Below are 26024 nucleotides of genomic sequence, written 5' to 3' on the forward strand. Positions count from 1 at the left end.
TCCTGAAATAAATTAAATGTATTTGGATTCAACAGTGATTATTACAACTCGCCAAAGAACCAGTATTTGGCCAGGAATTGGACTTTCAGACATTTATATGTACCTGATTCCAATGCCGGGGAAATATATAAAGCAAAGCCTGTGAACACTTTATCTGCTAAACAAATACTATAAATACAGTTTAGGTAGCTCTAAATCCAGATGATTATATAATCGTCATATTACGAGTTGTCAATACAGTATATGACCTAGTATATGATTTTAGCCCAAAATTTTACATATCTAACATAAAATGTTCTGATGTCTGGATTCAGGTTGTTTCTGAGAATAGCAGCAATCTATTTGTTTGTCTTTCTGTAGCTTTCGGAAGGTTGTACAAAGATTGCTCTGATTTATTGTTGAATGTGCAGTCAACTGTATCTATTTGTACCTAACCCTTTCCCAGATGTGTTTTGGGTGTTTCGCTGTTTTTGCAGCATTCACGCTGAACACCAATCCTGCCACTCAGTGTTTTTGCCACTCAGTTGGTGTAATACAGTTACACTCCGTCTACTGGGACATCATGTGCACACTCTTATATTGGAACCTCAGTTCTAACAAACTGTTGCCTTCTCATGCCGTTCTAAGGCAGCATCTGAAACAATAAAGAAGATAAAAAATGTTGCATTAGTCAGTGGCCACTTGAGGTAGTTGTGATTAAGTTATTTGTTGCATTCTGCAAGTTTCATAGCTTAAAACATCCTCCTCATTATAAACAAAGCATTGATTTAATCCAAAAATGGATGTTGCAGGATCTGTAATTATATTAGCACGAGACTGCTTCCAGAGCAAGACATCAATAAATACTATTTTGACAAAGAGAACTGATTGTCTCCTCTCCAACAATAAGCTGGGATGTTCTCGTTCAATGTGGCTGTTGTCGTGTCATCAAGGTGGATGATGCACATTAGTGGTGGAGGAGATTCCCCCCTTCCATATGTAAAGCGCTTTGAGTACCCAGTAAAGTGCTATATAAATAACTATTAAAAAAAACATAACCCCAAACTTTTGAATGGTACTAGTGCATGTTTGAGATTTTACATACGTACCGGTACATAGGACCTCTGAGATAGGACCTGCAGTCCATCAGCATGGAATAATCTAGAAAAATAAAAATGAACAATTTGTCAAAGTGCCAAAAAAATATTGTTTAAAATGTCAGTTTTAAAAGAAAAAAAATGCATGTTTTTTTTATATATTTTTTTTAGGTTTACTAATTTTGTATTGTTCATTCAGTGTCACTGTACATACTGTTTGACATTTGGATGTCAAAGCCGTCTTAAAATGAGTAATAAGATATATATATCATTTTCATAAGAAATTTACAGATGCAAAGTGATACAGGTAAATGTTGTGAAAAAAAATTATATTAACTTATTTAATTAGCTTTTTCAGTTCACCACCTGTATTTCTGTAAGGCTAAACCTTACAGTTTATGGATAGATGCTATATAAATGCTACATGTACAGCATTATCTACTGTGTTTGTGTACAAACTGTATTCGTAGTTTAGTGGCTTTCAATAATGCACATTCATATTATTAAATGTATTAAAGCTTTCCTTTGTTGTAGAGGTTTTTTATGTCGCTCCTGAAATCACAGAACATTTGATCCATATTTGTTTACCATGAGAGACCAGAACAGGTTTCAACTACTTGGATTTTCGCACTCTGCGAAGTCCGTTAGGTTAAATAAATGTGCTTATTGCTATCATCCATTGACAAATTTATCAGCAAAACCTTTACATAACTATCAAAACCTCTCATCTAAACATAAAATGTGATTAAACGTTCAAAAACAATAGTTAGCCTAAATTACCTGTTTTAAAAAATGTTAGTTCTGTTTTGCATATCTACTTCTTCAAAGACACTAACGTCACATTTCTATCAAGTAAATATAACAGAATCGTTTCAATTAAAGGTAAGAAAAGTGTCAGGAACAGTAATGTGTATTACTTGTGTGATTTTATGGACTAAACTCACCTTAAAAGCGGCGAAAACAACAGCGAGAGCCGAAGTTTTACTGCATGTTTGTCGTTTCCCCACACAGATGCAGGTAGCTCGTAGGTAGATCATTTCTAAAGACGTACATAAATGAATGCGCATGCTCAAGCGTCTACGCCAATAAAATTCGCTATATTATAAACCAATGAAATTGGGTGTAGGCGGAGCGACACGTGTCGCCCCGCCTTAATGTGTCGCCCCGCCCCATCGTCCAGACTGCACTCTGGGGTTACTCGATAAAAACGTGTGTTCCATGGCTCTTCAATAAACATCAGAAATACGATTAATGCCTCCTTGCAAATGCATACTAGACACCTTGCTGCTTCTGAAAGTGTGCAGAACTTAATACTTTTAGTAATATTACGAAGTCAGCATGGCAGACGAAAGGTAATATATTTATTTTAACTTAGCAAACAGTAATTATCGGTTGTATTTTACGCGCATTTTCATAAAATGTAGAGACGTGGTGTTTGTGTACACTACTTTTGGATTCTCCCTCCACTTTGGTGCATTTTATAACGTGTACAACTTTTGGTGAACTATAAGAAGCACTGAACACAGTGATAAACTTGCTTGTTAAAAACATGTCTTTAGATCACTGGTGCGATGTTCGACAGGACGCTTTTTCAAATGCATTTTAGTCGAATAGGTTAAGTGCTGTTGGCGCGCGCCACCAGTAGTGTTGTGACGCGCGAGGATGATTTTTTTCACCAATCGTGAATTTATTTTAGCAAATATTAATCGTTAAAGTTTTTTGCATCAATTTAATGTTTGGTTTCATTGCTTTATATAGGGTTTTGTTTGTCTGAGACATTATAGGGGCTATATTTGGTATCAAAACCGCTCGCGACAAATGGCGGGCATCACAGAACTTATGGGAGCGTGGGATCTAAAGCAGTAACTTATGCTGTCAGTTTTCTCAAATATTACATAGTGTAGTAAGAGGTTATGCATACTCATTTTATACATTGTAGTAGTAGGCTGAACAACATAAGGGAGATGTATAATTGGGAACACGAGGAAATGGTTTCATATTGCTTTCTGCTGCTAACGTTACCTCTATAAATATCACCTTAATCTTTGTTTTTATGTAGGCCGTTTCAAGAACTGAGTGAGAATTTGGAGGGGTCCTTGTGCAGGCCTCAGAGAACTAAATGGAAAAGGCGGCCCTCCTGCAGCGGGGGTCTAGACACTGAAAACACTCCAAACGAGCTCATCCAGCAGTGGTCACCCCCGCATAAAAAGCTCCTGATCTCTGCAAAAGGGAAAGAAAATGAGGAAAACGTCTTTGTTTTAGCCAGACGTCCTAGGAAAAGGAAAGAATCATCAGGTTTGTGTCTGAGAATTTTAACCCTATAAAGCCCACTACTGTCATATATCTACGTCAAGATCTACGTCATGCATTTTGCCCACTTATTGATAGTTCATACTTTTTAGTAATAAAAAGGTCATTTTAGTATAATTTTAGTTTGTGGCGTGAAAGCTTTGAAATTATACAGTAAACTTTTATAATAAAAAAAATTCAAGAGGAACATTCACTGAATGCAGTTTACTTCATTATTCATGAAATTGCTTAAAGAAAAAACATGTTCGAGTTCAAGTATAAAACATCAGGTTTTTTGTAGTTTTATATTTTATAGTTTGATACTGCACCAAATTCATACAGATTCCCTCCTCCCCTCCTTGAGTGTGAAATCAATGTTCTCACGGTATCAAATTATATTTTCCATAAAAGCTTGCTGTATCAAATATGAAAAGAGACATCTATCCAAGAAGCACAAATGCAAACATGTGCGTATGTTTAGCATTCATATATATATTTTTGTTGAAAGGTTTAATACAAAACACATGTTAGACTACAGACTTGAGCAATGAGCAAACTTGTTATTAAAACCCTGGAAACTACAGACTAACCCTAGTATCGTAGTATCCCCTTTTTCAAGATGTTCCTTTTGGAAACAAAATCTTGTATTTTTATAAAGAAAAATTGCTTTTTTTAAATCCTATTGCATATTTTTGACATTTTAATTTTGTGTTAAGAGTATGGTAAATACTGGTAAATGTTACAATGATCACATTTAAAAACAAACATGTTTTATCATGCCATAAAAATAATGTAGTCTAAATTATATCTTTTAGTGAAAACCATGTAGCCCACCAACATTTAATTGAACCGTAGAACTGAAATTGTAGCTGTAGGGAAGTGGAAAATTAAAAAAGTTGTACATTTTAAAATCATGTTGCGTTTTTGTGCTTGCAATCTTCTAACATTACACTCGTTGAGACCGTATTTCTTGGCACACTCGTTTTACCCGTGTTTGCCACCACCTGTTGTTACGGGTGTAGTATTTATGTGTAAAAATCTAGACCCTGAATATAAGTTAAACCTGTGTTTTTAGCTGTGTTTCTAAGATAAAAAATATATATATATTCTTTTTATATATATATATATATATATGAAGAGTTCGGTTGCAAAACGCGATAAACGCCATTTTTTGACATTTAGATTTTATTATTGGAAATCACTGTTTAGATGTACCTTAATCTATGTGTGAATTGCTGCCATTAATAAGATTTAAAAATGTACATTTTAAGCCTCCTACAAAATGTATTTTTTCACACAACGCGATATCCGCCAGCCCAGTTTCTTTACAAAGTGCGATAAAGTTCGTTCAGGATGCTGAGCAAGCTCAGTATGTCACGCGAGGAGAGAGTCACCGCCGGCGAAGTGCTCAGAGTTTGCTCAGTGATTTAACAATAATAGCAAAACAAAAAACATATTTTTAAAAAGAGGATTCAATAGGCTAACTAAAAAAGGTTTACCATTTAATTGTTTATACTGTAGGCTACGTCACTGATCAACAGCTGTCTGTCTGTCAGTCAGAGAATCAAAGCTTCAGAGTCAAGCTTAACGTTATGGATTTCGATGACTGATTGGAGCCGGTCAGGAAGGCATCTAAAGAAAATCATCAAATAGACCAAACGGGCAAGGCATTCAGGGGAGGGAAAACATCCAAAGATTTATTTTTGTTGGTCTGTGTCATGCGCGCACACACACATTCACTAGCTTTTCTTAATGGTATTACAGTAGAATAATATAGCCTATGGTGGATATATAGCGTTTTGTAAAAAAAAAACCAAAATGTTATGTATGTTCTGGCCAAAACTAACTCGGAATTTTATTGTTAATCAATCTTTGTATATACTATTCCATATATTTATGATGTATTGTTTTTTTTAACCAATTTAAGATGTTTGACAATGTTAAGATAAATATGTTGCATTTTGACATGGTTTTTGACTTATTTATGAACTATTTATGGACATAAAATTAAATAAAAAATATCCTGGATTTGAAGAATATTGTGTCCCTGGCCTACACTGAGCTCAAGTAATAGTTTAATGTACAAAAAATTGTGAATGAACTTTACTGTTGATGTCTTAAATAATAATGTCAAATAACCAACATTTCTCAAAATGGATATCTCGTTTTGCAACGAAACTCTTCATATATATATATATATATATATATATATATATATATATATATATATATATATATATATATATATAGTCTTGCCTTATATTCGGAACATTACGTTACTTTAATTGGCACTAACTGATTTGTAATATAAAGATGTAGCATGGGCTGTAATTTGTTTACTTGCTCCTACCCCAGCAGGCTTGTGTTGGGACAGTCTACCTGATCTAACTGCAAGGTCTCCTCAGGACATCACGGGTCTGCAAGCGCTGGCATCGTTTATCGTAAGTTATTATGCTTTTTTTTTTTTTTACAAAGCCAGTTTTGGAAGTTTGGTAGACCACTGATCACCTGTTATGTAAATAATAATAGTCAAAATTCTGCATTTGCAGGTTTGATGAGTCTCTGTGGACCTGGTGGGAAAAGCTCAGTTAGATGCCGAGCTTGGGCAGGTGCTCTCAGCTGGGGCGTTGAGGCTGCGCTCTCCACACACCTGCATCGGTCAACCCGGTTTTAAAAGTACAGAGTGAGTAATGTGTGTTTTCGTAGTGTCCCACTTAGTGTTGTCATGATACCAAATTTTTGACTTCGATATGATACCAGACTAAAATACCTCGATACCGATACTAAATCGATACCACGGTAAAAACAAACAAAAAACAGGTAATATGAATAATATGACAACTGAACTTATTATTCTATTTTTTTTAAACTAAAAATTCACTTGGCCAGCATGTTACTGCCCCCTAACCCACCCATTAAAAAAACCACACTGACCTCCAGTTATCTCTAAGGAGGAGAAGATTCAGGGAGAGCCTGAAGCTGCTCCATCAACAAGCCAGCAGTGGCCTCCAAAGCTGAAAACTGTGAAAGTATCAGGTAAGATCTTTAAACAATAAATCAATGTAAAGGAATGAGCTCGTATGAAAGTATGTCTGAAATAACTTTTTTTTTTGTCTTTACAATTCCTCCGTGTGCAGAATTATCTGTGCATCCTCCTCCTCCAGCTGCAGCCCTTAGCAGAATTCCAAGGGCCACTGCGTGGAGAAGAAAGAAGAGGGCAGAGGAAGATAGGAAGGCCCTGAAATATAGTAAAGCTACCGCGCGCCGAAGGTATCCAAAGGGGTATCCCTGTCGGCAATGCAAGCAGCCCAAAAGGCTCGAGTTTGGACACAGTTTTTTTTAAAGGGAAACCTTTCTGTGCCACAGCCGAGGGACGGACGGTCTCAGAGTGGCTATCAGAGCAAAGAAGACAGGCGGGAGCAGATAATGTCAGAGATGTTCCTCAGACGAGGGCTTGGAGGTGGAAGAAGAGAGGAGAAAGGCCTTTCTCCAAAAAAGGAAAGAAAAACTTTAACCTGCAGCCTCTGCCAGCAACCTAAAACCAAACAGTATGGTCACTCGAGGTACCGCGGGAAAGCATTCTGCAGTTCGTATGAAGGGAAGAGTGTGGAACTGTGGTTGGCAAAGCAACGGGCTCTTGCTCCTTGTAAATAAGGTTTTTTTAAAAATGTTTTATCTTTAATTTTTTATCTTTAATTAATCTTTATCTTTTGTTTGACTGGGTTATTAAGGGTTAGAATTGCTATTAGTAAAAAAAAAAAAAAGGAAGATGATTAGAATTTTGTAAAAAAAAAAAAAAAAAGATTTTTTAGATGTGATTTCCTGCATTATGGTGCGTTTTAGGCCATATCCCTTTCCTATACCAAAAAAGACCTCAAACCAGTCAATAGTCTAATAAAAAGGCTATATTCATTTAACTGCCATAGACATCAACAGTTTCACAGATAATGATAATGAACAAGTTGCATGTTTCTTATGCTCCGTGTCCAGACAGAAAAAGGCTTCTTTACCGTGGCTATAGAGTAGGGGTAAGACGCATGGTATCAAGTTTTGATGCAAATCGCGAGCAAATGTTCGAATCCGCCTTTTGCCACACTCGCTCTACTCGCTTTCCCCATCACATATCAGATCGGAAAGGTATTTATTTTCAATTTTAAAAAAAAGATAATATTAGAAAAGGGGAAATAAAGCGTTTAACATGTTTAATAATAAGTTTATCGGTTAAGGGGTAGTCAATGTAAGCAGACGTGCTGAATTAGAGACGATAAAAGTGAGGGGGTCCTATATCATTGGTCTTAAAAAATGGGTGGGTCTTATCCCACCCACACACAATAGTTCCGACGCCCATGTAACAATGTACTAAAAAAATAAGATTAGAATGCTAATGCATAATTTAAAAACAATTACACATAAATAAATGGCTAAGACAATGAACTGACCTTTATGAAGGCAAATAAATGAAGGAAGAGCAATTTTTGATTATTTACATGAACTTTATTAAATACGAACACAGAATAATTTTATATATATATATATATATATATATATATATATATATATATATATATATATATATATATATATATATATATATATATATATATACATATTTACAGTATTTTACAGAGAAGGATTTCCCTGGCTTCTTTCTTGCAGCCACTCCTCCAGTGTCTTTCCCTCTGCCGTGGCACAGAAGAAGAATGTGCCCACCCTGTTGTGCCCAAACTCCTTTCTCATGGGCTGCCCACATCGACTGCATGTGTAGTCTGTTCGGGGTGGTTGCTGTGGAGGGGGCAGCCCTTGCCTTTGTGCTGAAAGTGCTGCTGCCTTTCTCTTCCTCCACTGTGTGGTTCTGCTCATGGATGTTGCAGCCACTGGTGGATGAGTAGAGAGGGATGCAGCCGGCAGAGGAGCAGAGAGGTCAATCGGCCGAGGAGCAGAGGGGGCAGCTGATGGTGGAACAATGGATGCTGATGAAGGGGGAGGGGGTCGCTGTCCGCGTCTTGTGACCTGACCTGACATGTCGGGGTTGTCAGAGTAGGGGAAAGGGTTCAGGGCTGGCATAGATGTTTCCATGATGGGTACAGGAAGCTGTGTGTGAAGGACCATTTTAATTGGTGGCAACGACACACTCAGCGCCAGCACATCAGTTTCTTGTATTTTCAAGTAGTTGTTGTGCCTGTTTGAAATTACACAAATAATAGGATTGAAAATAATATAAGAATTTTAAAATGACTTTTATAGCTGTCTTTCAAAGAAACTACTTATCAGAGAGAAAGCGTTTGCTGGTTGACCTCAAACAGCTGAATTTTTGCCCATCCCCTCAGTGCTGGGCAGTTCCCCACCAGCCTTCTTATGGCCTGGTAGTCCTGTAGAATGGCAGCCCAGCGGTTCAGGGAAACACCCCACTTCACCTTCCCCGCTGGATGAATGGAGCAGAGCTCCAGACATACTGCCTCTACAGTCCTACTAATGTTAGGCCACTGCGAAGGACCCGAGCCCTGTCCCAGCACACACCTGTACAATAAAAAGTGGATTACAAAGCATTAAAAAAAAGCATAGTCATTTATATTTTTATAGCTCATTGTGAAAACATTTAACTTACCGCTACAGGCTCTCTTTGCCAGAACAGGTAGAGGTCTTGGAGTGGGTGGCTGCGAACCTGTCTTGCACAAGTCTCGCCGGATAGGAAACGCCGGCCTGCCGGTCAGAGCCGAACAATTTCAGCGGCTTCCCTATCTGAGACACAAGGCTTTTCTCTGAGCCCGACAAGGTATCTGGCCAGCTCCCCCACTCTGTCATACCCCGGAGTCCCGTCTGGCCCCGCGGAGTCTTAAAAAGTCTTAAAAGTATTAAATTTCAAAATCAAAATATAAGGCCTTAAAAAGTCTTAAATTTGCGGAAGCATTGCGTTCTAGGTCTAATGTTAAACAGGTCTTAATTTTCCTACGTCCATGTAACGCTACCTCATTGAAACGCTCTCGCCTCCCGCAGCACGCGAGCACGTGTGTGTGTGTGTTTGTTCCGTGGTGTTTGTAGTTCTTTCTTTCGCTAGACCAACTATTGTTTGCTCTATTACAACTACAAATTAGACAAGCATGCATCTTATATTGCAGCCAATCAGCTTTCGTGTTATTGGCACGAGCCTCTTTCTGATCGTAGCCTACCCCACAGATTTTATTCTTCAGCTGAGTCTGACGGTTCTTGCAGTTCCGCGATCGTGAACGCGAAGGCGACTCTCTCACCATCTTGCTTAATGACCAAATAAAAGTATAATATACCCGATTGCACTAAAATAGTTAATAACAGTGATGTAAACTCCGATGTCAGGCTGCGCGTGTTTGCTGTCTGTCAGCGCTCGCGCGAGTGTATTGAATGTGTTATTTCTAGGCTCATTAGCCGTAAGTTACTCTTGAACGATCAAACCCGTATCGATACAACCCGTAACGGTCCCGGATCGAGCTGACACGTGACATCCGGATGTGACGTATAATGGCGAGCGATCTCAGCTTCAGCGCGGATAGTAAGGAGCTCCGTGGTCTCGACTTGTGTCCAGTTTGCGCACATTTCTGCTTGTTTAATTTTAGCTTCTTTTGTATACGAACACTCTCTGCGTTTAAAACACCGACTAGCTCTTCTGGTACAGCAGGGTTGTATTATTGAAAAAACAAGTTCTAGGAGTCGCACGATAACTACGTACATATTGCGGGATTAGTTTTGGCTTTTGTTCACACAGCGCTCATCCCGGATCGAACTCCGCCACGTTACTAGGTCCCTGACCCGGTTCAATTCGGTAATCAATTCCGGGACGTGGTTGCTTTCACACAGAAGGCGACCCGGCAATGTTCTCGGAATATTGCGGGTCCAACGTGCAGTGTGAAAGGTGCTAAAGAGGCCAGGTGAAGAACTCGTCCGGCGAGGCTGGAAGCTGTTGATACTGCAGACGTGGCTGGGGAGGAAACCACCACATCTGCAGGTTATCTGTCAGCACCGCCCTCCCACCCTGGCTTCGGAAGAGGGAGCGGCCAATCCACTCATGTTTTTTTAGGGAGGGAACGCTTCCAGGCCTCAGGGAGAACAACCTATACATACAGAAGAATTGGATATATGAATCATAACAAATTAGTAAATTAATAATAACAATAACATGTTCAGATTATATATTATCTAACGAAATACAAGCACATTGAAAACTGTACCTCAGAAGCCACTGACACCAGCCTTTGTGCGGCTCTTTGCTCTAAGCAAGGTGAGCGTATAGGCTGTGAAGGTGGTGGTGGAAGTACTGTGAGGAACACAATTTTAATTTTGTAATTAGTACTAATGATTTAATAATTTTCTGTTTGAAGACATTTATGATTACGTAACAATAGTATATGATATTAATGATATCTTCACATTTAGGATTCAGGTGAGCATGATTTTTTTTTTTTAATCCACACAAAAGAAAACAAAACATTCACCATGTGGCTCCACCTCCAAGGCTGAAGCCAGGAAGTCGTCATCTGTTGGCTCTGAGGGCAGAAAATTGACAATGTTATTCATAATTACATTACAGCGTGCATCGAACTATGCCACGTATAGATCTAAAAACTCACCCTGTGCTGTGGCTGGCTGGGAATGGAAGCTTTGGGTGGGGGGAGGAGGAGAAGCAGCCAGTAATGCAGTGTGCGGGGCAGCAAGCTGGGATGCCGAAGATGCAGAGGACGACCTTTTTTTCCTTTCAGCCCTAATTTTATGATGGTCCCTCTGCAGGATGTACTTCTTCAATGCATCCATCTTGCTACCTGCACTGGTGCGCTGGTTCCTTATGAACTCCACGTAGCTAGAAACAATAATATATTCATGATAAGAGTAAAATAAATGCAAAACAGCATACAATTAACACGCAAGCAGAAGTGTATATTACCTTTTCCTCTCCCTGTCCTTGGCCTCATAGCGCTCCTTATAGGTGCTCTTCCTGTGGGCCCCAAAGTCCACCAGACAGTCACCCTCACAGCCAGGCAGCGTGTCCTCTCTCTGCCTGCGCCCTTTGATGGCCTCTGCAACCTTCTTAAATGCGCAGGCATATTGGAGAAAGACATCCTTGTTGGCCATGAGGTCACCTCTGTCCAGTCTGCCAGCCTCATGCTCCCGCTGATCCCCAGACAGGATCATAAGGGAGTAACCAAGGGCATTCTCCAACAACCACTTGAAGGTCTCCACCGTCCATAACCCTGACCTTGGGGAAAAGGAAAAAGAAAATGAGGTGCATAGAAGTGGCACCATCATTGTTATTTTCTATTATAAGTTTAATACAATTACTATTACTTGATATTAGTACTGCTACTATTTAACATAAGTATTGTCCCAATATTAGTAACTGCAGCTGTAGCCATCCATTTAATGATTGAAAATGATGCGATTACAATAAAAAGATAGATGTTCAAAGCTGAGCAGGTTGGAAAAATCATGGCAGCGGTGTTGAAAAACAAAACAAACATAAGAGTGTAAAAAGGTGTCATTAAATTTGATCAAAAGCCCCGTTAGCCGGCACGACCAGAAGGTGTAGTAGACCTCCTTCAGGGTTCCTACAGATTTCTTCAAGTTAAATTCAAATATTTTTTAAGACCATTAATATAAAAAATGAATACCTATTTCACGTACCTATCAGCAAAGATTTTTTTTTTTTGCGCTTCTCCTTTGCTTGTTGCAGACCTGCAAACTCCTCAGAGAAGAAAAGGTGACAGTGTTGCGGAGGTGTCATTTGTGATTTTAATATGCAAATGACAATTTGCTGTTGGTGTATAGGCAAAAACAACACGCTCGCCAGATTGTTTATCTAAGTAGCCCTATGTTGTTAGAAACGCATCCCATGCAACAACAGATTAACACGTTGCAAAATTGCTTTATGTTACACTTACTCTCGCATCAGCTATTGAGTAAACAGTACCGTTCACATTTTAATCGGTACCAGCCAGTACCTGCAATTAGGTACCGGTACCCAACGATACCTTTTTTTTTTTTTTGTACTTAAGAGACACATCAATAACTGTAAAGAAACTGCAAGTTATTTATAAAAGTTTTATTGATATTATGCCAGAGCTACCTTGGTCTGCCATTGTCTGTGATGTTTGTTTACTGTAATATTTACCAGTAAATATAGGCCATAGCTACTGATTTCGTTGAATTCATTCAAACAAACGAAGATAATATTAATTTATACTTAATGAAACTTTTTTGGGTGCACAACTGAGCTTTATACTGTTCAAATTAAAACATGGGAGACAAATTGTGATATATTACTTTAAAAACAATGGTTTGATAATGAGTTTAATTGAGACGTCTCAACTCTACTTTACAACAGTGATATATTTCTCAAGTTAAACTGAACTTTTGTTTTTTTGGAAATGACGGAATCACGCGCAATTCTATGCGTGCGTGTGTGTGTGTGTGTGTGTGTGTGTGTTAAATAAACTGCGTCATTAATTACACAAACACGCAAGCAGGACACTCAGGATTCGCAAATGGTACTTTTGATGTTTAATATTCACAGACACTAGACCAGTCTATATCACCAGATACGTTCTCAATCTATTGATTAATCGGTATTCGGTAGTACGTAATCTGTCGGTGCCCTTAAAAGTAACGTTACCGAGTTTGGTACCCAATCCTAGTAAACAGTCACATTTAACTTCTTACCCACAGCATGAATGGCTTGTTTATACTTTAGCCTGGCACCGCAGTGCGAGCCTCGATCCGCTGAATGAGCGCGCATCTCTCCAAACGGATCAGATGATCATACCACTGATATTTTTTTTTACGGTCTATGGTTTAGACCCGACGCGCAAAACTGGTTGCCTGTGGGATGAGACGTATCCGTCTGCTCGGGCAGATTCGGATGACGTCATTTTTGCCGCGCCTACGTAGCGTTCTTAATTATTGGTTCCACCCACCACTCGTTATTTATACCACGTTATTTAATCAAAATAATCGTGGTTGACAAATGAAACTTTTGAGGAAAAATACGGAGAAATACAGCACAATTTTTTAGACCCAGAAATCAAAATTCAAGACTTTTTAAAGGGGGGGTGAAACACTCAGTTTCAGTCAATCTCATGTCAATCTTGAGTACCTATAGAGTAGTATTGCATCCTTCATATCTCCGAAAAGTCTTTCGTTTTATTATATTTGTAAAAGAAATATGGGCTGTACCGAGTCTTTCCGGAAAAAAACGAGCGCCTGGAGGCGTATCGTGTGGGCGGAGCTAAAGAATGACATATGCGCAAAGCGGTGACGTCCTCAAGCGTGGAGAAACCATAGACTGTAAAAAAATAGAAACCCATCGCTATCTCAGCTAATAGATATGATCCAGAATCTAATTCGGAGGCTGAAATAGAAACAGCAACAGCAGGACGTCCGTCTCTGTGGTATGTACTGTATTTAGAGGCCTGTCAACATGACATGATTTGGTTTATGGACTATTGTATGCGACCAAACCTTAGTAGCAAGCAAAACGGTTTTGCACGTCAGAGTAGTGTAACAAGTTACATTGAACAGCAATGAAGTCCGTTAGTGCATTTGAATGACGAAGCACGCGATCGTGTCGTTTACTGATGTTTACATACGCGACGATAAGCAACAGCACAGACATTTGAATCAGTTTTACTTACCGGCTGCTTCCAAAGCAGGACCGAACCTTTATCGCTGGGACGGCTCCGTCAAAAACACACTTCTTGGAGTGTAGAGATCCACTTTGCGATGCGACTGAAGCATTTCTGCGTTCAAATCGGTTCAAATGCAGCGCTTCCTTCCCAGAATGCTGTGCTGAAGCGTTGAAGTCGCTTAATGTCAAAGTGGAGGAATGAAGTGGAGCGCGGCGCGGACTATAACCGACATTAGTGTTCACGGATGACTGGATCTGCAGCTGAGAGCAGTTTACTGTTTACAGCATGCATTTCCTCTCTCGCGCTAGTGACGCGCGTGCGCGCACCCTACCGGGAGAAGAGCCCGTACGGCCCATACAAGGACCTTCCGATCTTTTAACGTCAAGTAGACCCATAATCGAAAAAAACTCTCCGAAACTTGTGAGAAACCGGAAGGAGTATTTTTGACACAGAAATACACTATCAAACGTCCAACATTAGTTTTTGAAACTTTGACTATGTTTAGGATGGGAATCCAAGTCTTTAACAGTGTAAAAAGCTCAGTATGCATGAAACAGCATTTCACCCCCCCTTTAAGGTATTATTTCCAAATTAAATGCTTTTTAAGACCCCCGCGGGTGTATCCACAAATCAAAATCAAAATCTATTTTATCTACTCAAAAAGAGCAAAAGAGCAAATGCCATCACCCCTGCTAGCACCCGTGTCCCCCATCCCCCAGCCAGAGGTTGCGGGTCGTTTTCACACCCTGATTTTTACCTACCTGACTCACTACAGCGGTATACAACAACCATAGTTTTACTTTTACTACAGTAGCTACAACAACCACGTAACTACCACAAAGCCATGAAATAAAACAATAACCAATAAACGTATTATTTTAAACTTGGCAGTTAGGTGTGATGTAAAATCACGGCGTCTCGTCCACAGAGTGGTCCCGCCCACTGGCCAATCGGAGAGCACGCTAAGTGGAACTCCTGCAAAGGACCAATGGGCAGCTACTCGCAATGACCATGTAGGGAAGCTAGCTAAGTGGAACAGATAGCGGGCCAATCAGGATGCAGGGAAAGTGGTACAAGTGGGACAGAAGCGGGACCGAAGATCGGCTCGCGCGGACGCAAGAAGAACCGGGCCAATCTTCTCTGTTGGGCCCAATGTGGCCCATACGCACCTGAGCCACGCCCATTCACCAGAGTGGCTCTCCTCTGTGAACCCAAGCCCCACCCATTCACCTGAGCCCTGCCCCCTGACCCACCCCTTCACCTGAGCCCTGCCCCCTGACCCATCCACTCACCTGAGCCCTGCCCCCTGGCCTACAGTCACTCCACAGGGTGAAATGTTGACCAGATCAGATCAACATGGCAAGAAAGATGAGATGGCCTCCAGTCCTCTCCAAAAGAGACCAGCAACGGAGGGAGATATTCAGAGAGAAGTTAGCGAAGAACCTGGAGAACACTTCTCTGCGTGCTTTCAAAAGAGGATCACAAAAGATCACAAATGCAGCATCACAAAAGATCTTATCATTCAGTAAACCACACTGACCTCCTGTTATTTCTCAGGAGGAAAAGGAGAGGAGGAAAAAATTCAGGGAGAGCCTGAAGCTGCTGCTCCATCTGCTTGTTGCCAGCAGTGGCCTCCAAAGATGGAAACTGTGAAAGTATCAGGTAAGATCTTTAAACAATGTAAAGGAATGTAAAGGAATGAACTCGTATGAAAGTATGTCTGAAATAACTTTTTTTTTTGTCTTTACAGTTCCTCCATGTGCATCGTCTGTGCTCCCTCCTCCTCCAGCTGTGGCTGATGCAGCAGCCCTTAGCAGAGTTCCAAGGGCCACTGCGTGGAGACGGAAGAAGAGGGCCAAAGAAGACAGAAAGGCCCTGAAATTTGGTAAAGCGACAGCGCGCCGAACTGATCCAAAAGGGTATCCCTGTCGGCAATGTGGACAGCCCAAAAGGCTTGAGTTTGGCCATAGCTTTTTTAGAGGAAAGCATTTCTGTGCCACAGCCGAGGGAAGGACCGTCTCCGAGTGGCTTTCTGAACAAAAAAGACAAGCTGCTGCAGATAACGTCCGAGATGTTCCTCGGACGACGGCTTGGAGGAGGAAGAAAGTGGAAGAGAAAGGCCTTTCTCCAAAAAAGGAGAGAAAAACATTAACCTGCAGCCTCTGCCAGCAACCGAAAACAAAGCAATATGGTCACTCCAGGTACGGTGGTAAAGCCTTCTGCAGTTCATATGAAGGAAAGACTGTGGAACTGTGGTTGGCAGAGCAACGGGCTCTTGCTCCTCTTGAATAAGGATTTTTTTTAAATGTTTTTTTGTTTAATTAATCTTTATCTTTTTTGTTTGTTCATTTTGTTATGATGCTTCCGATGTAAAATGTTTTTGTTTTGTTTGAATATTTCCATGAAGCATTTTTTTTACATATTTATTTTTTTCCTAATGTAAACTACTTAATAAATATTTTATTATCTTTGTTAATTTTGTTGTACTTTTTTGCTTTAATATTTCCAGTAAACATTTTGCTTACACACAAATATACTTTATTTTTTCCTAATGGGAACTTTTTAATAAATAATTTATTATCATTGTTTAATTCTGTTGGACTTTTTCTGCAATTTGCTTGTGCTTTAATATTTGCAATAAGCATTGTGTTTACATTTAAATATATTTTTATCCTTTATTTATTTTTTTCCTAATCTGAACTATTTAATAAATATTGTGTTTTTAAATTTGTTGTCAATTTTCTGCTATAATTTTTTGTGTGAACGATTTAATAGATTAAAAAAAAAAAATTTGATAAAAAAAAAAAAACCTGACTGACTGTTTGACTGGGTTATTAAGGGTTAGAATTGCTATTAAGTGCATACATTTATAATCAAGTTTATTTTCCAAAAATGTATATAACAATGTATTTAAAAAAAAGGAAGATTAGAATGCTAATGCATTCCATATATATATATATATATATATATATATATATATATATATATATATATATATATATATATATATATATATATATATATATATATATATATTTCACAGTGAAGGATTTCCCTGGCTTTTTTCCTGCAGCCACTCCTCCAGTGTCTTTCCCTCTGCTGTGGCACAGAAGAAAAATGTGCCCACCCTGGTGTGCCCAAACTCCTTTCCCCTGGGCTGCCCACATCGACTGCACGTGTAGTCTTTTCGTGGCGGTTGCTGTGGAGGGGGCAGCCCTTGCCTTTGGGCCGAAAGTGCTGCTGCCTTTCTCTTCCTCCACTGTGTGGTTCTGCTCATGGATGTAGCAGTCACTGGCGGAGGAGTAGAGAGGGAAGCAGCCGGCCGACGAGCAGAGAGGTCAATCGGCAGAGGAGCAGAGGGGGCAGCTGATGGTGGAGCAGAGAGGGCAGCTGATGGTGGAGCAGAGAGGGCAGCTGATGGTGGAGCAGAGAGGGCAGCTGATGGTGGAGCAATGGGTGCTGATGAAGGGGGAGGGGGTCGCTGTCCACGTCTTATGACCCGACCTGAAATGTCGGGGTTGTCAATGTAGGGGAAAGGGTTCAGTGCTGGCATTGATGTTGTCATATTGGGTACAGGAAGCTGTGTGAAGGACCATTTTAATTGGTGGCAACGAAACACTCAGCGCCAGCACAGCACTGCTTTTTCGAGTAGTTGTTGTGCCTGTTTGAAATTACACAAATAATAGGATGAATATAAGAATTCTAAAATTACTTTTATAGCTGTCTTTCAAAGAAACTACTTACCAGAGCGAAAGCATTCGCTGGTTGACCTCAAACAACTGAATTTTTGCCCGTCCCCTCAGTGCTGGGCAGTTCCCCACCAGCCTTCTTATGGCCTGGTAGTCCTGTAGAATGGCAGCCCAGCGGTTCAGGGAAACACCCCACTTCACCTTCCCCGCTGGATGAATGGAGCAGAGCTCCAGACATACTGCCTCTACAGTCCTACTAATGTTAGGCCACTGCGAAGGTCCCGAGCCCTGTCCCAGCACACACCTGTACAATAAAAAGTGGATTACAAAGCATTAAAAAAAAGCATAGTCATTTATATTTTTATAGCTCATTGGGAAAACGTTTAACCTACCACTTCAGGCTCTCCTTGCCAGAACAGGTAGAGGTCTTGGAGTGGGTGGCCTTGAACCTGCCTTGCACAAGTCTCGCCTTGTGTCTCGCCGGATAGGAAACGGCCTGCCTGTCACTGTCCGGCAGTCTGCCCCAGAGCCGAACAATTTCAGCGGCTTCCCTATCCGAGACACAAGGCCTTTCTCTGAGCCCGACAAGGTATCTGGCCAGCTCCACCACTCTGTCGTACCCCGGAGTCCCGTTGGCCCTCTGCACACCTAACAAGATGAAGGAAGATCAGTTAGTATGAATGAAAAAGTCCTCCAAGTTATGCCATGGATGCTTGCTTGCATACATACATCTTCTCTGGGCTCTTGTGCCGGGTTCTGGAAGGACTGAGAGGGTGAACCCAGGGGCAAGCGTATAGCTTCCTTGGTCTATGCCAAAGATAGAGGAGAGATGGTGTGGTCCTGCTCCTCTGACTCATCCCCAAATCCCTCATCTTCAGCATCTCCCAAGTCCTCTGGGATTCCCTCAGGCAGATCTGGGTTCCGCCCAAAGTTCTCCCTGAACTCCCAGGACTGCTGCGAGCTCAGGTACTCCACCCCGATGAGCTAGCCTGACAAAAGAAAATTTAAAAGAAAACAAGGTTGTAAATCAGAAGTCTGTGCATTACAAACAAACAACCAAGCCTGGCATTATAGACACGTACCTGTGTACGGTCCTGGCATAGAGTAGCCTTGTACAAGACTACAGCCAAGGAGACGCTGGCTGAGCTCATTGAGGCTGTGCTGGAACGAACCACTGTAGCAGCGCAGCGTCGGTGGAGCACCATGATTGACGGCGGTAGCAGCGCGGTCCTCGTTCCACCGCTCCAAACCCTCAAGCAGATAAGCCTGGAAATTTTCCATGTTAGCGCTCGTTCCTGATTAAAAACAAAACATGAGACATTAACACAAATGTATAATTACAAATGCCATGACATGGGCTATCACAAAAACACACTTTGAGGAGCATGTGTGCAATCTTACCGGGTATGAAGCGGTTGAGGTGGTTGTGGAAGGACTCCAGGGAAGTGGACCCCCGTGCGCAGCGGTAGACAGGAAGTGTGAGCCCTCCCTTCGTAATACTTCCTGTCTGGGTGTACAGCTGCAATCCAGGGGGGTCCTCGAGGCAGGGAAGATGGCGCCTTTGAGTGGCCCAGATGACGTCCATCCTCTCCTGGTCCACCAAGGGGATGCCCATGGTCTCCGTGGCGTCCTTGAAGGCCTCCAGAATCGCACCGATCAGCTGCTCCGTCTCCTCCACGCCACGTGTGCAGCGTCGACAGTGCCGTGCCAGCTGTTTGGAGGTGAGCCTGTCGGTCAGCTGCTCTTCGGTGAGGCCCGTGATGCCCTGCCCTTGCTCCAGCTCCCTCCTGTTCGCCTCCCTCAGCAGGGCCACATCTCCCGAAAATGTAGGCAGAGAGCTTTGCCATGAACAGGCCGTAGAATGGATGGCTGTTGGTGTGCAGGCCTGCAGTTACGCGCCGCATGAAGTGCCACACGTCCAGACGAACCACCAGATCACTCCAGCCGCTGAACATGGCAGCTGCTCTGGATGTGCCCACAGCAGAGCAGCAGTCTCTGTCCATGTAAAGGAGCGTGGGGGGAGCGACTCCAGCCGCCTCGTACCTCCTCACCAGGCCTGTGGTCATGGGCAGCAGTCCCTGACCCTCATGTGAGGTGAGCACAGACATTAGGACCTGTCCGTGCTCATTGCCCACATTGCTGACCCAGGCCGCGGTCCCAGCTGCAGCTCCCGCCAGTTTTTTGGTCACCTGTTGTCATAAAACAAAATTCAATGAACACCAAAAAATGCCTTACATTTACAAAGGATTAAATCTATATGTACAGTAGTACTTAAAATAATCTGTGATTAATACGTTACCTTTTTCGTTGAGTCCATTTTCAGTACGGACCCAAAGACAGAGGTGACCCTGGCCTTTAGCTCAGTATACCGGGACCAGACATCCTTGACATGGACGTAGAGCAGCCACTTGGCAGTTGGTACGGGCGGCATCGGAGGTGGAGCCGTCTTCGGCGCAAAAATTCCGATCTTTCATGTATTCATACTCTTGTGTAATCGACGCCCCATCCCAAATAAATCCGTCTCTTCCGTGATACCCTGAAATTTTGAATATTCCAATCTAATATGATTTCTGACCTGTAAGGTTGCCAGAATAATAATCTTACACGGTGTGTTAATAGGCCAGAGGAGAACTGGCACCCCGACTGAGTCTGGTTTCTCCCAAGGTTTATTTTTCTCCATCACGCCCTGATGGAGTTTTGGTTCCTGTCGCCTTTGGCTTGGCTTGCTCAGTTGGGGACACTAAAATTATGATTAAAGTTATTCAACTAATTATACAAAAAAAATTATGAATTAGGTTTTATTTAATTCTATAAACTATAATACTGATATGCCAACATTGTCGCTATATGATAAATTAAAACAAGCTGAAAACATCACTGTTTTCTCCAGTATGACTGTACAGCCAAATCTAATTTTGTTGCAATATTGTCCTGTTTGACACTGTGAAGCTGCTTTGACACAATCGTGATTGTAAAAGCGCTATACAAATAAAGTTGATTGATTGATTGGAGGTGTTAAGGGCTGTGTGATGGTGGCCTGGAACCGGTCACACGCAGACAGGTACAGCAGGGTCCTCTCCATCCAGTCCTCACTATGCTGTTCGCATCGTTTGTGATACAGCATTGTGGTGCTGTTGCTCCCTCATCAACTTCACCACATGCATATCACAGGAGAACCTGTTAAAAATAAACAGACAAACCAAGGCAAAGTTTATTAAATTTTATTCAAAGTGTTATTTTTTAGGTGCAAAGCTGTGATGCCTCTAATAACTCCTGAACAGGGGGAGGGGTGCAGGTGTTCAAGGTGTTCAGAGTTTCACACCTTTGAAAGTTCAAGTTAAGTTCAGTTGGGGGGAGGATTGGTCGTTCACACATTCTGTGAATAAAAGCTTCACAGGCAGACACAGTGTCTTTCATGGCAGACACAGTGTCTTGTGAAAAAATTTCAAAAGAGATGTGGCACACACACACACACACACACACTCACACACACACACACACACACACACACACACACACACACACACACACCTAAATGTGGGGTCACTAACTCCTGAACAGGGGGATGGGTGCAGGTGCTCAAGGTGTTGGAATGCTACTGTTCAGAGTTTCAAACCTTTGAAAGGTCAAGTTAAGTTCAGTTGGGGGGGGGATTGGTCGTTCACACATTCTGTGAATAAAAGCTTCACAGGCAGACACAGTGTCTTTCATGGCAGACACAGTGTCTTGTGGAAAAATTTCTAAAGAAAGATGTGGCTTGTTTTGTGTAATGTTAACACTTTACAATAAGGTCTCATTTGTTAACTTTAGTTAAATGTATTAACTAACATGAACTAACCATGCGCAATACATTTGTATTTGGTAATCTTTAGTTTGTTCATGTTAGTTCTGAAGGGGGGAGTGGGCCGACACCCTTGCCTCTTCATCATATGCATCTTCATCATATGCATCTTATCCTTTTGAATGATTTTTAATAACCTCATGAATTTAATAATCAGTTATTATCCTTTCAAAATAATGAATTATTTTGACAATCAATTTTATTTGATCATTAATACATTTAACTATTATTTAATATGATTTTGACTCTATGTCTGCTGTATGGTGTCTAATTTGCTTTCCAGAGACGGTCTGACAAAGACAGTCTGACCCCTATCTATGTGCCCTGACATAGATAGCCTGACCAACAGGGCCTTGGAGAAAGTCAGAACTTCCAAGAGGTGAATCCTGCCTGTTGTTAATAACCCCAGGACAGGAAGGGGTGGGAGGATTTGAGTCTCCCAATAATGATTTCTTCCCATTTATATAGTGTGATTTTTCCCATTGATAGAAGTACATTTTTTGTCTTTATATTTCTTTATAGAATGAGGTAGATGACATTAGTCATACTTTTCTTTCTGGAGATGTGTTTGTCATGTGGTGTTGATATCTTGTTCTGTTGATAAGCTCACTGCTGCGCTAACCTTGGAGGAGAGATGTGCCCTAGAGTCTTGTGTGTGTGTGTGTTACATGTTCTGTGCAGGTCTATGGACTGGATTGGACCGCTTTTCTCACACCCTAGACCTCTTGGCGTCTTTCTAGGACTCCCCTGAAGTCAACACTACCCCAATCTTGGGATTGTCTGATGTATACATCCTGATTAACAACAACAACATCTCCTCTCTATTCTCGCGTGACACATTGTTTAGACTTTATGCCAATCAGTAATATTCCACGTGTTTGTAATGATGTAAATCATGCCCTTGAAATTGGTATAACTGGTGTGGTAATTTTGTGTAGAGTAGAGTCTGGCCTGACACCGCCCTGAGAGACTCTAAAGCTGACTCTACTGATGAAACTGCAAACTATTCTTCAGTAAAATTCTCTCCGATGATTGAACATCCTGACTCCTGGTCTTCATTTCGCATATCTGGTCTATGGGTCAAAACTGTAACCCCTAACAGTTCACAGTGCATTAACTAATGGTAACAAATACAACTTTTGATTTTAATCATGTGTCAGTAAATGAACATTGAAATTAACATTAACAAAGATTAATAAATTATGTAGAAGTGCAGGTCGTAATTAGTTCATGTAAACTAATGACCTGAGTAATTTACATGTAATACATTCTCAAAAGAACTAAAATAAAGTAATTTAAGTTGCATTATTGTCACTAACATCTTAGTAGTTAATTTCACCTGCCTATGTATTTATGCCTATAATAAGAATAATTTTTTCATGACTCACCGGTAAGTGAGGATAGCTAGGAACATCTTTGCGGTGAGCCGGATCCAGCTGGTCCAGTATGTCGTAGGACCACGCGGCCAGCTTTTTATGGCAGCGCTGACACTCCAGGTATTCCGTCGCCAGAAAATACCAGCCGTGAAGGTTCAACACCCGCCTCACTGTCTTGTAGAGCCCACAAGCTGTCAGTCACTGACCAAGCCGTCTGCAGTCTGGCATGCTGCAGATCAGATTGTAGGCCCACATCCTGTAGGGCATCCTCAAACAAAAATCCCTTTCACACTGCGATTCCGGCAAATACACGGATAATGCGACCCGGCATTTGTTCCCAGGCCGCTATATTTGGTCCATTCACACTGCCAGCGAAATACCGTAATATGTGCGCTCACACACAACCCGTAACGGTCCCGGATCGAGCTGACACGTGACATCCGGATATGACGTATAATGGCGAGCGATCTCAGCTTCAGCGCGGATAGTAAGGAGCTCCGTGGTCTCGACTTGTGTCCAGTTTGCGCACATTTCTGCTTGTTTAATTTTAGCTTCTTTTGTATACGAACACTCTCTGCGTTTAAAACACTGACTAGCTCTTCTGGTACAGCAGGGTTGTATTATTGAAAAAACAAGTTCTAGGAGTCGCACGATAACTACGAACACGTTGCGGCATTAGTTTTGGCTTTTGTTCACACAGCGCTCTTCCCGGATCGAACTCCGCCATGTTACTAGGTCCCCGACCCGGTTCAATTCGGTAATCAATTCGTGGTTGCTTTCACACAGAAGGCGACCCGGCAATGTTCCCGGAATATTGCGGGTCCAACGTGCAGTGTGAAAGGGGCTAAAGAGGCCAGGTGAAGAACTCGTCCGGCGAGGCTGGAAGCTGTTGATACTGCAGACGTGGCTGGGGAGGAAACCGCCACATCTGCAGGTTATCTGTCAGCACCGTCCTCCCACCCTGGCTTCGGAAGAGGGAGCGGCCAATCCACTCATGTTTTTTTTGAGGGAGGGAACGCTTCCAGGCCTCAGGGAGAACAACCTATACATACAGAAGAATTGGATATATGAATCATAACAAATTAGTAAATTAATAATAACAATAACATGTTCAGATTATATATTATCTAACGAAATACAAGCACATTAAAACTGTACCCCAGAAGCCAGCCTTTGTGCGGCTCTTTGCTCTAAGCGAGGTGAGCGTATAGGCTGTGAAGGTGGTGGTGGAAGTACTGTGAGGAACACAATTTTAATTTTGTAATTAGTACTAATGATTTAATAATTTTCTGTTTGAAGACATTTATGATTACGTAACAATAGTATTTGATATTAATGATATCTTCACATATAGGGTTCAGGTGAGCATGATTTTTTTTTTAATCCACACAAAAGAAAACAAAACACTCACCATGTGGCTCCACCTCCAAGGCTGAAGCCAGGAAGTCGTCATCTGTTGGCTCTGAGGGCAGAAAATTGACAATGTTATTCATAATTACATTACAGCGTGCATCGAACTATGCCACGTATAGATCTAAAAACTCACCCTGTGCTGTGGCTGGCTGGGAATGGAAGCTTTGGGTGGGGGGAGGAGGAGAAGCAGCCAGTAATGCAGTGTGCGGGGCAGCAAGCTGGGATGCCAAAGATGCAGAGGACGACCTTTTTTTCCTTTCAGCCCTAATTTTATGATGGTCCCTCTGCAGGATGTACTTCTTCAATGCATCCATCTTGCTACCTGCACTGGTGCGCTGGTTTCTTATGAACTCCACGTAGCTAGAAACAATAATATATTCATGATAAGAGTAAAATAATTGCAAAACAGCATACAATTAACACGCAAGCAGAAGTGTATATTACCTTTTCCTCTCCCTGTCCTTGGCCTCATAGCGCTCCTTATAGGTGCTCTTCCTGTGGGCCCCAAAGACCACCAGACAGTCACCCTCACAGCCAGACAGCGTGTCCTCTCTCTGCCTGCGCCTTTTGATGGCCTCTGCAACCTTCTTAAATGCGCAGGCATATTGGAGAAAGACATCCTTGTTGGCCATGAGGTCACCTCTGTCCAGTCTGCCAGCCTCATGCTCCCGCTGATCCCCAGACAGGATCATGAGGGAGTAACCAAGGTCATTCTCCAACAACCACTTGAAGGTCTCCACCGTCGATAACCCTGACCTTGGGAATTTTAATTTTGTGTCTTGTAGGACATGGATTACAGTGCTCTGTTTCCGCATGGAGGCCACCGGTGAGCTGACCCTTAAACCCTCCCCTGAGGTAGCGGCTCTTTCCACTGCATACAGGAAAAATCCCACCCTGGGACGCTCGTGGCCTGCGGCGAGGGTCAAGGAGGAGGCCATCGCTCGTGTGGCGGCAGCGGGAGGTGATTCGTCAAATCACCAGCTGGTGCTTAGCGAGAGCGCCCTGCAGTTCGGCCAGTACCGGGGCAAACATTCAAATGGCTGCTTTCCAATGATGTTGGTTACGCAGCCATGGTGCTGGCCATGCATCAGCGGGAGCGTGAGGGCGGAGACACCACCCAGTCTCCTGTCATGGGGAACAAAGATGCGTTGCTGCGGTACGCTGGCCTGTTCCCTAAAATGGTTGCTGCCATCCGCGAGCGCCGGGTCAGAGAGGGACGTGGGACACCAGCCCAGGAAGACCAGGTTCTTGTCGGATTCGGTAACTTTGCCACCGTGTCCTTCAATTGTAATTTTGTGTCTTGTAGGACATGGATTACAGTGCTCTGTTCCGCATGGAGGCCACCGGTGAGCTGACCCTTAAACCCTCCCCTGAGGCAGCGGCTCTTTCCACTGCATACAGGAAAAATCCCACCCTGGGACGCTCGTGGCCTGCGGCGAGGGTCAAGGAGGAGGCCATCGCTCGTGTGGTGGCAGCGGGAGGTGATTCGTCAAATCACCAGCTGGTGCTTAGCGAGAGCGCCCTGCAGTTCGGCCAGTACCGGGGCAAAACCTTCAAATGTCTGCTTTCCAATGATGTTGGTTACGCAGCCATGGTGCTGGCCATGCATCAGCGGGAGCGTGAGGGCGGAGACACCACCCAGTCTCCTGTCATGGGGAACAAAGATGCGTTGCTGCGGTACGCTGGCCTGTTCC

The 26024-nt window shown here is 42.2% G+C and overlaps 2 protein-coding genes and 2 long non-coding RNA genes across 5 annotated transcripts; all 4 read right to left on the reverse strand.

Annotated features, from left to right (window-relative positions):
* Positions 1–469: 469 nt before the first annotated feature.
* LOC137046706 (uncharacterized) lies at positions 470–2137 on the reverse strand. The gene is made up of 3 exons (XR_010899026.1): positions 2021–2137; positions 1089–1140; positions 470–634 (listed from the first exon to the last, which is right to left on the reverse strand). It is a non-coding gene; the product is annotated as an uncharacterized lncRNA (long non-coding RNA).
* A 5844-nt stretch (positions 2138–7981) lies between these two features.
* On the reverse strand, positions 7982–9183 carry LOC137046875 (uncharacterized). Its single transcript, XR_010899104.1, has 3 exons — positions 8971–9183; positions 8660–8882; positions 7982–8544 (listed from the first exon to the last, which is right to left on the reverse strand). It is a non-coding gene; the product is annotated as an uncharacterized lncRNA (long non-coding RNA).
* A 15-nt stretch (positions 9184–9198) lies between these two features.
* On the reverse strand, positions 9199–18981 carry LOC137046023 (uncharacterized). The gene is made up of 8 exons (XM_067423079.1): positions 18783–18981; positions 18093–18348; positions 17756–18004; positions 11275–11586; positions 10964–11190; positions 10829–10879; positions 10551–10650; positions 9199–10447 (listed from the first exon to the last, which is right to left on the reverse strand). The coding sequence occupies exons 1-8, from the start codon at positions 18979–18981 to the stop codon at positions 10252–10254; spliced, it is 1590 nt and encodes a 529-aa protein (XP_067279180.1). The 3' UTR covers positions 9199–10251.
* On the reverse strand, positions 18832–25272 carry LOC137046874 (uncharacterized). Of its 2 annotated transcripts, XM_067424315.1 has the most exons (6): positions 24775–25272; positions 24464–24690; positions 24329–24379; positions 24076–24152; positions 22930–23959; positions 20132–20877 (listed from the first exon to the last, which is right to left on the reverse strand). In XM_067424315.1, the coding sequence occupies exons 1-5, from the start codon at positions 25266–25268 to the stop codon at positions 23762–23764; spliced, it is 1047 nt and encodes a 348-aa protein (XP_067280416.1). In that variant the 5' UTR covers positions 25269–25272; the 3' UTR covers positions 20132–20877; positions 22930–23761. The 2 variants fall into 2 exon arrangements, with proteins under 2 accessions (XP_067280417.1, XP_067280416.1); XM_067424316.1 differs by lacking the exons at positions 24076–24152; positions 24329–24379; positions 24464–24690; positions 24775–25272 and adding exons at positions 18832–18995; positions 19102–19889 and having other exon boundaries at positions 20000–20877; positions 22930–23762.
* Positions 25273–26024: the final 752 nt, after the last annotated feature.

This window comes from Pseudorasbora parva, chromosome 18, assembly GCF_024679245.1.
Source record: "Pseudorasbora parva isolate DD20220531a chromosome 18, ASM2467924v1, whole genome shotgun sequence".
In the NCBI taxonomy this organism is placed as follows: domain Eukaryota; kingdom Metazoa; phylum Chordata; class Actinopteri; order Cypriniformes; family Gobionidae; genus Pseudorasbora; species Pseudorasbora parva.